Source organism: Salmo salar, chromosome 08 (assembly GCF_965601325.2).
Source record: "Salmo salar chromosome 08, fSalSal1, whole genome shotgun sequence".
Taxonomy (NCBI): Eukaryota; Metazoa; Chordata; class Actinopteri; order Salmoniformes; family Salmonidae; genus Salmo; species Salmo salar.
In genome coordinates, this window is record NC_138298.1 from 15,991,686 (window position 1) to 16,007,138 (window position 15,453).

General features: G+C 41.7%; 1 protein-coding gene across 1 annotated transcript; it reads right to left on the reverse strand.

Moving 5' to 3' along the window:
• Window positions 1-7,888: 7,888 nt before the first annotated feature.
• LOC106610115 (uncharacterized) lies at window positions 7,889-12,830 on the reverse strand. The gene is made up of 3 exons (XM_014209285.3): window positions 12,314-12,830; window positions 11,850-11,980; window positions 7,889-11,669 (listed from the first exon to the last, which is right to left on the reverse strand). Exons 1-3 carry the CDS (start codon window positions 12,570-12,572, stop codon window positions 10,383-10,385), a joined length of 1,677 nt encoding a protein of 558 aa, XP_014064760.3. The 5' UTR covers window positions 12,573-12,830; the 3' UTR covers window positions 7,889-10,382.
• Window positions 12,831-15,453: the final 2,623 nt, after the last annotated feature.

A 15,453-nucleotide genomic window follows, 5' to 3' on the forward strand; every position in this document is an offset into this window, starting at 1 on the left:
TCCCATCATTCTGATTACGGTAGTCATTTTGTCACCCTCATCATGGCAAAGACACGGAGAAATGCATGTGATGCAGCTTTCAAGTTGAAGGCGATTGATCTGGCTGTTGGAAAAGGAAATAGAGCTGCTGCACGGGAGCTTGGTCTTAATGAGTCGATGACAAGACGTTGGAAACAGCAGCGTGAGGAATTGACTCAGTGCAAAAAGACAACTAAAGCTTACTGCACTTTTTTTTTTTGTTACAAGCCGTGTTTCGTTAAAGCCTATTTATTTTTGTTACAAGCCGTGTTTCGTTAAAGCCTGTGTGAAGTTCATTTGTTTCAATGTACGGGTAGGCACCTGCGGCTTATAGACATGTGCGGCTTATTTATGTTCAAAATAATATATATTTTTAAATTCAGTGGGTGCGGCTTATATTCAGGTGCGCTTAATAGTCCGGAAATTACGGTAGTTATATTTAGAAAATGTGTATGCAGAATAGGGTGAGATCAGATGTTACGTATATTAACGGGGGTCTCAAACAAATTCTTAAACAATTGTAATTTTCATTCTATTTAACATTAAGTTTTAAATACACCATATGAAAACCACACATCTCAACAAAAAATCTGCATACATTTTCTCATTAAGTGTTTTGGGGAAAAAATTAAGTAGTTCAAAATTGATGGAATGTATTGTTTTTCTACACACAATACACCATAATGACAAAGTGAAAACATGTTTGGACATTTTAGCAAATTTATTGAAAATGAAATAGATATCTCATTTACATAAGTATTCACACCCCTTTGCTATGACACTGAGCTGAGGTCTACAGACGATGCAATCGCCATAACACTGCGCACTGCCCTATCCCATCTGGACAAACGGAATACCTATGTAAGAATGCTGTTCATTGACTACAGCTCAGCATTCAACACCATAGTACCATCCAAGCTCATCATTAGGCTCAGATTGTTAAGCAGCCATCACAAACACAGATAGGCAGCAGCCTCTGTACAGACTTGAAATCATTGGCCACTTTAATAAATGGATCACTCGTCACTTTAAAACCTACAGGATCGGTGGGTCCCCCGCTGGACAGTTGAGCTAACGTAGGCTAATGCATTTAGCATGAGGTTGTAAGTAACAAGAACATTTTACAGGACATAGACATTTCTGATATTGTCAGAAAGCTTAAATTCTTGTTAATCTAACTGCACCATCCAATTTACAATAGCTATTATAGTGAAATAATACCATGCTATTGTTTGAGGAGAGTGCACAGTTATGAACTTAAAGTTATTACTAAACCAATTAGGCACATTTGGGCAGTCTTGATACAACATTTTGAACAGAAATGCAATGGTTTTTTGGATCAGTGTAAAACGTTGCACATTCACTGCTGCCATCTAGTGGCCAAAATCTAAATTGTGCCTGGGCTGGAATAATACATTATGGCCTTTCTCTTGCATTTCAAAGATGGTACAACAAAAAATACAAAAAAACGCATGTTTTTTTCTTTGTATTATCTTTTACCAGATCTAATGACTTATATTCTCCTACATTCATTTCACATTTCCAAACTTCAAAGTGTTTCCTTTCAAACCGGTATCAAGAATATGCATATCCTTGCTTCAGATCCTGAGCTACAGGAAGTTAGATTTGGGTATGTCATTTTAGGCGAAAATTGTAAAAGGGCTTAAGATGTTTTAATAATGCCACTTTAATAATGTTCACATATCTTGCATTACTCATCTCATATGTACAGTTGACGTCAGACGTTTACATACACCTTAGTCAAATACATTTAAACTCAGTTCACAATTCCTGACATTTAATCCTAGTAAAAATTCCTTTTTTTAGGTCAGTTAGGATCACCACTTCATTTTAAGAATGTGAAATGTCAGAATAATAGTAGAGTGATTTATTTCAGATGTTATTTCTTTCATCACATTCCCAGTGGGTCAGAAGTTTACATACACTAATTAGTATTTGGTAGCATTGCCTTTAAATTGTTTAACTTGGGTCAAATGTTTCGGGTAATCTTCCACAAGCTTCCCACAGTAAGTTGGGTGAATTTTGGCTCATTCCTCCTGACAGAGCTGGTGTAACTGAGTCAGGTTTGTAGGCCTCCTTGCTCGCACACGCTTTTTCAGTTCTGCCCACAAATTTTCACTATAGGATTGAGGTCAGGGCCTTGATGGCCACTCCAATACCTTGACTTTGTTGTCCTTAAGCCATTTTGCCACAACTTTGGAAGTATGCTTGGAGTCATTGTCCATTTGGAAGACCCATTTGCGACCAAGCTTTAACTTCCTGACTGATGTCTTGAGATGTTGCTTCAATATAGCCACACAATTTTCCTTCCACATGATGCCATATATTTCGTGAAGTGCACCAGTCCCTCCTGCAGAAAAGCACCCCCACAACATGATGCTGCCACCCCCGTGCTTCACTGTTGGGATGGTGTTCTTCGGCTTGCAAGTCTCCCCCTTTTTCCTCCAAACATAACGATGGTCATTATGGCCAAACAGTTCTATTTTTGTTTCATCAGACCAGAGGACATTTCTCTAAAAAGTACGATCTTTGTCCCCATGTGCAGTTTCAAACCGTAGTCTGCCTTTTTTATGGTGGTTTTGGAGCAGTGGCTTCTTCCTTGCTGAGTGGCCTTTCAGGTTATGTCGATATAGGACTTGTTTTACTGTGGATATAGATACTTTTGTACCTGTTTCCTCCAGCATCTTCACAAGTCCTTTGCTTTTATTCTGGGATTGATTTGCACTTTTCGCACCAAAGTATGTTCATCTCTAGGAGACAGAACTCATCTCCTTCCTGAGCAATATGACGGCTGTGTGGTCCCATGGTGTTTATACACTGCTCAAAAAAATAAAGGGAACACTAAAATAACACATCCTAGATCTGAATGAATGAAATAATCTTATTAAACACTTTTTTCTTTACATAGTTGAATGTGCTGACAACAAAATCACACAAAAATAATCAATGGAAATCCAATTTATCAACCTTGGATTTGGAGTCACACTCAAAATTAAAGTGGAAAACCACACTACAGGCTGATCCAACTTTGATGTAATGTCCTTAAAACAAGTCAAAATGAGGCTCAGTAGTGTGTGTGGCCTCCACGTGCCTGTATGACCTCCCTATAACGCCTGGGCATGCTCCTGATGAGGTGGCGTATAGTCCCCTGAGGGATCTCCTCCCAGACCTGGACTAAAGCATCCGCCAACTCCTGGACAGTCTGTGGTGCAACGTGGCGTTGGTGGATGGAGCGAGACATGATGTCCCAGATGTGCTCAATTGGATTCAGGTCTGGGGAACGGGCGGGCCAGTCCATAGCATCAATGCCTTCCTCTTGCAGGAACTGCTGACACACTCCAGCCACATGAGGTCTAGCATTGTCTTGCATTAGGAGGAACCCAGGGCCAACCGCACCAGCATATGGTCTCACAAGGGGTCTGAGGATCTCATCTCGGTACCTAATGGCAGTCAGGCTACCTCTGGCGAGCACATGGAGGGCTGTGCGGCCCCCCAAGGAAATGCCACCCCACACCATGATTGACCAACCGCAAAACCGGTCATGCTGGAGGATGTTGAAGGCAGCAGAACATTCTCCACGGCGTCTCCAGACTCTGTCACGTCTGTCACGTGCTCAGTGTGAACCTGCTTTCATCTGTGAAGAGCACAGGGCGCCAGTGGCGAATTTGCCGATCCTGGTCTTCTCTGGCAAATGCCAAACGTCCTGCACGGTGTTGGGCTGTAAGCACAACCCCCACCTGTGGACGTCGGGCCCTCATATCACCCTCATGGAGTCTGTTTCTGACCGTTTGAGCAGACACATGCACATTTGTGGCCTGCTGGAGGTCATTTTGCAGGGCTCTGGCAGTGCTCCTCCTGCTCCTCCTTGCACAAAGGCGGAGGTAGCGGTCCTGCTGCTGGGTTGTTGCCCCCCTACGGCCTCCTCCACGTCTCCTGATGTACTGGCCTGTCTCCTGGTAGCGCCTCCATGCTCCGGACACTACGCTGACAGACACAGCAAACCTTCTTGCCACAGCATTGATGTGCCATCCTGGATGAACTGCACTACATGAGCCACTTGTGTGGGTTGTAGACTCTGTCTCATGCTACCACTAGAGTGAAAGCACCGCCAGCATTCAAAAGTGACCAAAACATCAGCCAGGAAGCATAGGAATTGAGAAGTGGTCTGTGGTCACCACCTGCAGAACCACTCCTTTATTGGGGGTGTCTTGCTAATTGCCTATAATTTCCACCTGTTGTCTATTCCATTTGCACAACAGCATGTGAAATTTAAGTGGACAGTTTGATTTCACAGAAGTGTGATTGACTTGGAGTTACATTGTGTTGTTTAAGTGTTCCCTTTATTTTTTGGAGCAGTGTACTTGCGTACTATTGTTTGTACAGATGAACGTGGTACCTTCAGGCATTTGGAAATTGCTCCCAAGGATGAACCAGGCTTGTGGAGGTCTACAATTTTTTGAGGTCTTGGCTGATTTCTTTTGATTTTTCCATGATGTCAAGCAAAGAGGCACTGAGTTTGAAGGTAGGCCTTGAAATACATCCACCTCCAACTGACTCAAATTATGTCAATTAGCCTATCAGAAGCTTCTAAAGCCATGACATCATTTTCTGGAATTTTCCACGCTGTTTAAAGGCACAGTCAACTTAGTGTGTGTAAACTTCTGACCAACTGGAATTGTGATCAGTGAATTATAAGTGAAATAATCTATCTGTAAACAATTGTTGGAAAAATTACTTGTGTCATGCACAAAGTAGATGTCCTAACAGACTTGCCAAAACGATAGTTTGTTAACAAGAAATTTGTGGAGCGGTTGAAAAATGAGTTTTAATGACTCCAACCTAAGTGTATGTAAACATCTGACTTCAACTGTAGATAGGGAGAGATTATGTGAGAAGGTTAGAGGCGCTGGTTGGGGTTTGGGTGGTGTAGTGGGGGGAGGAATGTGGTGTCTTGGGCTTTATTTCACTTTCTTGGAGGAACAGGACTAATGAGAATTTAATGCAGGTAGGCCGTGATTGGCCTCACACTCCAGTACAGTAGGTGACAGTGTATGCACCTAAATGTTGGATGTGATCTGCCAATCCAATCTCAAAGAAGTGTCTGTCAGAGCAGAAACTATACCAGGAAGTCCAACAAATTGTCCATAGATCTGTGAGATATATCTATGGAAGGTTATAAAACAATTTCTAGAGTGTTGAAAGTTTCCAAGAGCATAGTGGTCTCCGTCATTGGGACATTGGAAAAAAATATGGAACAACCGAGACTCTGCCAACAGCTGGCTGTCTGACCAAACTAGAAAGAAGAACCTTGGTCAGGGAGGTGACCAAGAACCCAATGACCACTTTGACAGAACTACAGAGTTCCTTGGCTGAGATGGGAGCACCTGCCAGAAGGACAACAATCTCTACAGCACTTAACCAATATGGGCTTTATGGGAGAGTGGCCAGACGGAAGCCACTCCTGAGAAAAAGGCACGACAGACAGCACGCCTGGAGTTTGCAAAAAGGCACGTGAAAGACTCAGAGCATAAGGCAAAAGATTCTGTGGTCTGATGAGAAACATTTTACTCTTTTGCCTGAATTTTAAACTTATACACTGTATAAGTATACAAAACATTAAGAACATCTGCTATTTCCATGACAGACTGACCAGGTGAAAGCTAGGATCCCTTATTGATGTCACTTTTTAAATCCACTTCAATCAGTGTAGATAAAGGAGAGGAGACGAGTTAAATAAGTATTTTTAGGCCTTTAGACAATTGAGACATGGATTGTGTACAGTACCAGTGAAAAGTTGACACACCTACTCATTCAAGGGTTTTTCTTAATTCTTACTATTTTCGACATTGTAGAATAATAGTGAACACATGGAATCATGTAGTAATCAAAAAAGTGTTAAACAGATTCTTCAAAGTAGCCACCCTTTGCCTTGATGACAGCTTTGCATTCTCTCAACCAGCTTCATGAGGTAGTCACCTGGAATGCATTTCAATTAACAGATGTGTCTTGTTAAGAAGGAAAGAAATTCCCCAAATTAATGCCTTTGAGCCAAATCAGTTGTGTTGTGACAAGATAGGCGTGGTATACAGAAGATAGCCCTATTTGGTAAATGACCAAGTCCATATTATGGCAAGAACAGCTCATAAGCAAAAGAGAAACAAAATGTCTATCATTACTTTAAGACATGAAGTTTAGTCAATCCAGAAGATGTCAAGAACTTTAAAAAAAAGTTTCTTCAAGTGAAGTCGCAAAAACCATCAAGTGCTATGATGAAACTGTTTCTCATGAGGACCGCCACAGGAAAGGAATACCCAGAGTTACCTCTGCTGCAGAGGATAAGTTCATTGGAGTTACCAGCCTTAGAAATTGCAGCCCAAATAAAAGCTTCACAGAGTTCAAGTAACTCAACTGTTCAGAGGAGACTGCGTGAATCAGGCCATGGTCGAATTGCTGCAAAGAAACCACTACTAAAAGGACACCAATAAGAAGAAGAGACTTGCTTAGGCCAAGAAACACGAGCAATGGACATTAGACCGGTGGAAATCTGTCCTTTGGTCTGATGAGTCCTAATTTGAGAAACAAAAATCTAACAGCCGTGTCTTTGTGAATCGCAGAGTAGGGGAACTGATGATCTGCGCATGTGTGGATCCCACCGTGAAGCATGTAGGAGGTGTGATGGTGCTTTGCTGGTGACACTGTCTGCGATTTATTTAAAATTCAAGCACACTTAACCAGCATGGCTACAGCAGCATTCTGAAGGGAAATGCCATCCCATCTGGTTTGTACTTAGTGGGACTATAATTAGTTTTTCAACAGGACAATGACCCAACACACCTCCAGGCTGTGTAAGGGCTATTTGACCAAAAAGGAGAGTGATGGAGTGCTGCATCAGATGACCTGGCCTCCACAATCACCCAACCTCAACCCAAATGAGATGGTTTGGGATGAGTTGTACTGCAGAGTGAGGGAAAAGCAGCCAACAAGTGCTCAGCATATGTGGGAACTCCTTCAAGACTGTTGAAAAAGCATTCCAGGTGAAGCTGGTTGAGAGAATGCCAAGAGTGTGCAAAGCTGTCATCAAGGCAAAGAGTGGCTACTTTGAAGAATCTAAAATATTTTGATTTGTTTAATGCTTTTTTGCTTACGACATGATTCCATACGTATTATTTCATAGTTTTGATGTCTTCACTATTATTCCACAATGTAGAAAATAGTAAAAATTAAGAAAGACCCTTGAATGAGTAGGTGTGTCCAAACTTTTGACTGGTACTATATGTGTGCCATTCAGATGGTTAATGGGCAAAACAGACAATTTAAGTGTCTTTGAATGTGGTATGGTAGTAGGTGCCAGGCGCACCGGTTTGTGTCAAGAACTGCAACGCTGCTAGGTTTTTCACGCTCAACAGTTCTGTGTGTATCAAGAGTGATCCACCACCCAAAAGACAGCCAACCAACCAATGCTTCCCACACAATTGTGGGAAGTATTGGAGTCAACATGAGTCAGCATCCATGTGGAATGCTTTCGAAACCTTGTAGAGTCCATGCCCCGACGAATTGAGGCTGTTCTGAGGGCAAAAGGGGGGGGTGCAACTCAATATTAGGAAGGTGTTCGGTATGCTCAATGTATATCACACAATGTCTGGATGCAATATTCTACCCAGGGGTATTCAACTCTGAAATCTATTATTCCAAATGCATCTTTGGATATTTTCTGCTAATAATGCAGGGTTTGATCTAAACGTCAAACTATCGAGTGAAATGGTTGCTTTCTATAACCTTTTTCATGTGCAGTGCCAATTTATCTTACCATTTCTACCGGTCTGCGTGCAAGTTATGACTTTCATATGCACATTTTCGTGGAACAGTTTAATTTAAAATATAATAACATTCAAATCATTGTCATGTGGTTAATCTAAATTCTAATCTAAATCAAAATGATCTAAAAGTTCAAATGAATCTAATGCAAGAGCGCCTGCCTCTGCAAAATGGACACATTGTATGATACACCTTGAGCCATTGGCAGCTAAAGAACTTAATGCAGAGATAGGCCTATATACCAAATGCAAGGCACTACAAGTCCATACACCATGGCAACCCTGCAAGCTATGGGTATTGATCATGTTCCGGCCTCAATTAGAAAAGGGGACCGTCTTAAACAGCTAAACCAAAGGGAAGGTTTTTGGATTTACAAACTACAGGCCACTAAGTACCCAGGTTTAAATGAAAAATATGGATTTCTCACCTTTCCTGTAGGGTCGTGATAGGTCCATTTGCTGTCATCTAGTGGACATTTTGCTCTATTGCCCTCAGCTATGTCTAGATTGTTGTTGTCTATGTTTGCTGTGTTCTAGTGCGCTATGGAATAGATCGCTTTCCTATTCTTGGCACTTTGCCCAGTCATATTTAAGGTTAGAACTACCTTTCTAGGCATTCTGTTGCTTCTAGCTTGGAGTTTAAGTTTTTGATAAAATATACTATAGTATTTCACTTTTTAATGTGTATAGTATTTCTTACTAGGTGTTGTCCAATCAATTTTGTAACCACTCCCTCTTCAAATTAGGGCTGTTTGGAAAAAACTGTTCAAGAGAACATTGTATTATCATTTCTTTGTACTCCCTGATGAAGGCCATGCAGCTGAAATGCGTCAGATTAAAAAAAAAAAACATTGTTTCCATACAAATAAAGGCATTTTCATTAATTATATGAAGTGTGCCTTGGTCCTCCTTTCTTTTTGATAACCAATGCAAGTAACTTCTAGTTAAAAATAGCCTACATAAAAATAGCCTACATAAAGCCAACAAATAAAAATATTTCAGATAGAAAATATCCTGATAAAAATAAGTCTCCTATCCAATCACATTGGCTACGCATAGCAGTTTGTTCATGTTCTTTCAATCGCATTTCTCTCTCTACTCCGCCTGTCTGCAAAGAACTTGAAACATTGTATCAACTGGGTCCGGTCTGAATCTCCCACTTGCAAACTTGCAGCATTGTATCAACCATTCTGGGCCCTCAGAGTTTCTCGTGCCAGTGAGTTCCGTACAGAGCCAGCTCTATTTGCGCAAAGGATAACAATTAATCAGGTATTTTATGATGTCATGCTCTGATCCAGTGAAAACAATTTTCCCTTTCACGCCTAGGCTCCGTGGTTATCGGAAGGGAGAGAGCTGGAAAGATTTTTCAAATACATTAGCTAGGTTTCCATCCAATTGGCGACAGATTTTCATGTGAATATTCTAAAATCTGCATAAAAACAATATGCACATTTTACAACCAGAGGGGTGTTTCCTGTTTAAATGTCACATGCACAAGTACAGTAAAGGCCTTTCTTGTTGCAGATAACAGGTAGTATGTGATGAGGTAGTGCACATAAAAATTACTTTTGTGGTTAAATTCCCATGTGCCGATAAATTGGTTTCGATCCTATTCTCAATTTTACTGATGGCACGTGCGCTCTAGCCAACAACACGCAGATAAAGTGTGGGTATATAGTCTACGTGATAAGATTATTATGGACAAAATAGCTTATTTTGATCTGTTAAACAGCACCCAAGCATCAATCATTATGTCACCAGAGTAAGACCCTCAATATTTATTGGAAAGGAGCATCAAGCTCATCACTTGAACCACCCTGTGAAGTTCATCATCATTTATTTCATCTGTAGTCTAATAAACTACATGCTTTCCCGAGTCGTAGTGGGAGAACCACACAACATATCCTTGTGTGACTCCAAGTTTATTTCGATATGATTATTATATCAATATTTGCGCATAAAAGCGTTTCTACCACCATTTCTCGCATTATAAATTTTACTGACAAAGATCCCACCTTGTTTAACGTATTTTGTTTTGTCGACATCTGGAAAGTTTACCGACAAACTTGCTGTTTCCATCAGGCCTGTTGTGAATATTTTTATCCGACATGTAATTTACTTACATAAAAGGGTTCGATGGAAACCTGGTTATTGTGGAACTACTGTCATTCTTAATAATGTAAAAACAGACTTTGTTTAAGCTACTTGCTGTTTGAGGAGAAGAAAAAAATTACTTTGAGAAGCTCCCTAGCTCATTAGTGGCAGTGAGTTAAGACAATCAGAAATAGTATCAGACATCCCCAAATGAGCACATTTATACATTTGCGCACAGGCCAGGTAGCCTAGACCTACTTCTATGTGTAATCAGGTGAGTGTCCATACACAACATTGACAGGAGCGGCTCCAAACAAAACAACGAATAAATAGCCATTTAGGGAAAACCAACGCAATTTAGAAACTAATGCAAGTTCACCGATTTCCTCCATTTTATCAAATTGCTTGTCGCGCCTTATGTTAACAATATCTGGTCTATGTTATAGAGTGGAATGTTTTTTCTGCTGGTGTATCCTGAGGAAGTTCCTCTCTGAGAACCTCTTGCGTATAGACAAAATGCTTTTCTCCCATATGGACCTTCAGGTGCATCTTCAGCTGGTGCTGGTGGGAAAACCTCTTCTTACACTGGGGGCAGCTGTAGGATTTCTCACCTGTGTGGACCGTCTGGTGCCTCTTCAGGCTTGATGAGTGGGAGAAGTGCATGTGACACTGGCTACAGCTGAAGGGTTTCATCCCTGTGTGGACCCTCTGGTGCCTCTTCAGGTTGCAAGCCTGGGCGAAGCGCATGTGACACTGGGAACAGCTGAAGGGTTTCACCCCTGTGTGGACCCTCTGGTGGATCTCCACCTTCTGGGGGCAGCTGAAGCCTTTGTTACAGAACATGCAGAGGAACCGTTTCTCTTTACTATTGCCTGATGTGGCTCCCCCTCTCTGAGCCTGGGCTCTAGCCCTGTCATTTGAGTTCAATACCTGATTGAAAAGGACGCGGCCGTGTGAATCAGAAGGCCCCATCGACGTGGACACTGGCTCACAATCCCTGAGTGCGTGGAAAGGGGAGTGGGTCGCAATATTTGTATTTGTCTCCAAGCTTTCCCTGTAATTTAAGAAATCTCTGCCTTGTGAGTGATCTTCTCCTAAGTGAGTCTCGTCTACATTCCATGTGGGAGGAGCGTCGCCCTCCACTTTCACAGTTACCTCATCTACAACTATAACCTCCACTTTCTTAGCTAGGCACCCTTCAGGGTATACACTACTACTGTACTGGTTCCAGTCCCCTCTAGACAGATCAGTCTGTGTCTCTAAACCCAAGGGCATGTTGTCAGGGTCCATCTCTGTAGTGTAAGAACAAGACGGATCATTACCAGATTCTAACACATCACCTGAGTCCCGATGGGAATGAACCATCCTCGGGCTTGGGTTACCGTAAAGTAAATACTCTGAGCCAGGAGCAGAAGGACAGCCCAGTGGCCCCAGCTCCAGTCTCTCTGGATCTGGTCCGTGGTCAGATCCTGTGTGTAAGAGCCTTTGTGTTTCTGTGACTGTCTCTGACTTGAGGATGGCGTCTGGTGTTCCACTGGCCTCTGTAATGCTGCATCGGGTCTTGGACTGGAGCGTGGAAGCAGTTGAGAGTTCTTCCATGGCTACAGAGTTCGACACTCCAGCCGCTGCTTCAGTCTGGATGTTTCTGCTGTGTAGTGGGTCCTCCTCTCCGTCAGACCTCTCATGCTTGACCCCAGGACCTGCACCCTCTGCATCTGCAGACTGACACAAGAAGAGGGGACGTTATTACCGGAACATGAGTTGAATCGGTTAACAATGTTGTAGGGAAGTCTCACAATCTCCCTTATGGCAGATAATGTAAGCAGATGAATAGCTGAGGAGTCTTTCTGAAATAAGAGCTACATTTGATATGTAATTTTAATGTAACACTATTACACTGACCTCTATCACGATAATGTGCTGGGTTGAGGTTCCACTCCCCTCATCAACAGTGATTGGTTGGTCATCTCTCCATGTATTGTGTCCTGCTGGCTTCACAAAGCTCCTGTGGCCTCCAGTGAGATGTCCTTCACCTGAGAGAGTGATTGGGGGGAAAGACGTGGTTAGGTTATTAGGTACCGTCAATGCTCAACTGTATAATGTACACTAGTGACAGTTTTGACACTGTCTAGAAGGATGTAAATTAACACTTTGCATAACTTCTTGTTATACTATTTGTAGATCGATTGATGATGTTCCATGCATCACATTGTTTTCGATGATTAAATACCAGGAAATGCAGTAAATCAATCTGGTTAAATCAAAGTGCGTCTTTGTGCAAGATCTCTAAGTAATCAGGGGAATAGGATACTATCCAAAATTATGGGTAATACATCTGAACACATGCGCGGGGGACGGAAATGCACCTCTTTCCATTCCTCTGTATCGGTCGACGATCTTGACACTACTGGGACGACTGGCGCAGACGCGCTCCCGTGCCACCTTCAGTTCCAGAAGCTGTAGTTTCCTCCGCAATGCCCTGTTTTCTTTCTGGCTTTGAGTTATTTCCAAACGAAACACTGCATAGTCGTCGTCTACGAGTTTACAGATATCTGCAACAGCTGCATTCGCTAGCACCTCCATGATGGAGGCTATTTGAGTGTGAAAAACCATACAATTAGCCATTCTTAGCTTTACCTAAATAACATCTATCAACCAAGTCCTGTCTCCAACGCGAATTAAAAACGAACTGTTCATGTGGTAAGTATGTGATGCCGGACAGTTAAATTAGTCATATTTTGAGTTCCATGGTGTTAATTAACGTCTAAATAAAAAAGCTAATGTGAAAATTGTTCTGTCATTGTTTACTTCCGTTTACACTGAAGAGAAAGGTTGCTATTGGTAGGCGCCATTGTTCAAAGGGTGTGGCTAAATGAAAAGGGAATGCGCGCTGTTTTCATGTATCTGATTTATTGGCGTTCAAGCAAGCAGAAATCCGGCATTAAGACGTAGAACCGTGATAAGTCTCTCACCTCGTGGACAGGTGTCTTTTATACAGGTAACGAGTTCAAACAGGTGCAGTTAATACAGGTAATGAGTGGAGAACAGGAGGGCTCCTTAAAGAAAAACTAACAGGTCTGTGAGAGCCGGAATTCTTACTGGTTGGTAGGTGATCAAATACTTATGTCATGCAATAAAATGCAAATTATTTACTTAAAAATCATACAATGTGATTTTCTGGATTTTTGTTTTTAGATTCCATCTCTCACAGTTGAAGTGTACCTATGATAAATTACAGACCTCTACATGCTTTGTAAGTAGGAAACACTGCTGATTATGCAGGTTATCAAATACTTGTTCTCCCCACTTACATTCGAATAAAGAACACTATCACGTTGTGTTTCACCATTTATTAAGTATGAAGACAAATAGCAAAAGGTGTCTCAGGCAGTATTTTAAGTATCTAAATATAGTGTAACCTACCAGTGTATACAAAGAGAAGTGCCATGGGAGGCACAATCTTACAATGTTGCAGACCAGAAATGAGAGCTTCACCATCTATGTCAAAATCCAGAGCTTCTGATGGAGATTGTAGAACTGTAGTCAATACATGCGTCAGTGTTCCCCTCTAACAAAATGATCCCACCCTGGTCACCAATGTAGCCAACTGATTTAGAGCGAGTGAAGTGCCTTAGCGGAATGCAATTTAAGATTTCTCGTCGCTGGACCACACAGCTTGGGCTCCTGACAGGGGCAATAGAATTCTTATCACTGCATGTTACAATTGTAAAACAATCTGTTTGTCACCTCGTCAAACTGATTCTATATTGAATTTAGTCTTCGAGATGCTTTTCTTTTGGAATATTTTATTTTTGCATTTTCCAATTAAGAACATTCAAAACAAAAGTGAAAAGATTGACAAAGTGACTAACAGACGAGCGTAACAAAAAAATACAAATAATAATTATATATACAAACACAATAAGTCATAATAAAGAGTAAAATAAAAAATGAGACTTTGGTTCATATGGTCACCTGCCGTAAGCTACATATTATACATTACGTGTGAAACATTATATAAGGATTTTATAGAGATTCAATCAATGTGATGTGGGGGGAGATTCTCCATATAGTCAAAAGGTTGCCAAATTCTGTAGAATGACTAACTTATTCCTCAAGCAGTAAGTGATTTTCTCCAGTGGGATACAACTATTAACTTCCGATAGCCACATTGCAACTGGCAGGGGGGAATCCGATTTCCATTTCAAGGCAATACATTTCTTGGCAATCGCTAGCAATATTTCTGTTAGCTTTATAGTATGGCTTTGCCTAAGATTGGTGTTAGTAAAGTTACCCAGTAGACAGACCTCCGGGTCTAAAGGGAATGCAACCCCGTGAATTGAGGATATGGTATCGCATACCCCCTGCCAGAAACCGTGTAGTTTTGAACACTGCCAAGTGGAATGGAGGAATGTTCTTTCATCTGAGCCACATCTAAAACACAGGGAGGAGATATCAGGGTTGAACTTGTGTAGTCTAGATGGGGTGATAGAGCTGATGGAGGAAATTAAACTGGATCAGTCTGTATCTGGAGTTCAATGTGGATGTAACACCATCCCTGCCTAGGTCACTCCATAGGCCCTCATCAAGATCAATACCCAGATCTTTTTCCCATCTAAAGTCAGGGTTTATCTAGCTCAGGCAGTGTTAGTCTTGACATAAGAGCATCGTAAACACTGGAAATGGTCTTGAATAGTGGTTGGTCTGCATGGCAGAGTTGTTCAATAGGTGACATCTTAGGTAGGTTCCATTGTCCCTTGAGTCACCCTAATAAAGTTTCGTAGTTGTATGTAGCTAAAGAAGTCCCTGTTAGACAAGTGGTATTTCTGTTTCAGCTGATCGAAAGACATAAGAACTCCCTCTTCATAAATGTTACAGAAGAGTGATACCCCTATCAGACCATGGTCGAAAGTTACTATTCTGGAAAAACATAGGAATCAATCTATTGTTCCATAGAGGGGTTTTAGGGGAAAGAAATCCCTCTCGTCTGAACAGCTCATGCCGTTTGCACCATGCCAGGACAGAATGTATGATTAAAGGGTTGTCTGTGATGGTTGTTATAGATTCTGTCCCATTTGTAAAACAATTCTGCCCCAGTGTCATCATTTACCTCAAGCTTTTCAATATTCAACCATGAGGGAGAGGGACCATTGTCAAACCTCTGAGCCAGAAATCTAGACTGTGCAGCCCGGTAGTACATTCTAAAATTGGGGAGGTTTAAGCCCCGTTTATCCGGGCCAACCCTAGGAGTTTTGCCGTGCCAGATAGACCGTCTGGTCAGCTTGTCGAGAGAGGAAAATAATGCTGCGGGCACAGGAATAGGGAGAGATTGAAACAAATTTAGAAATCTGGGCAGGACATTCATTTTAATTACATTAATTCTACCCAGTAGTGAGGCAAATCCATCCATTTACACAGGTCACCCTCCACCTTTTGCAACAAACTGGCCAGATTGAGTTTATAGAGGTTGTTCAGGTTACCATCCACTATTATGCCCAAATATGTG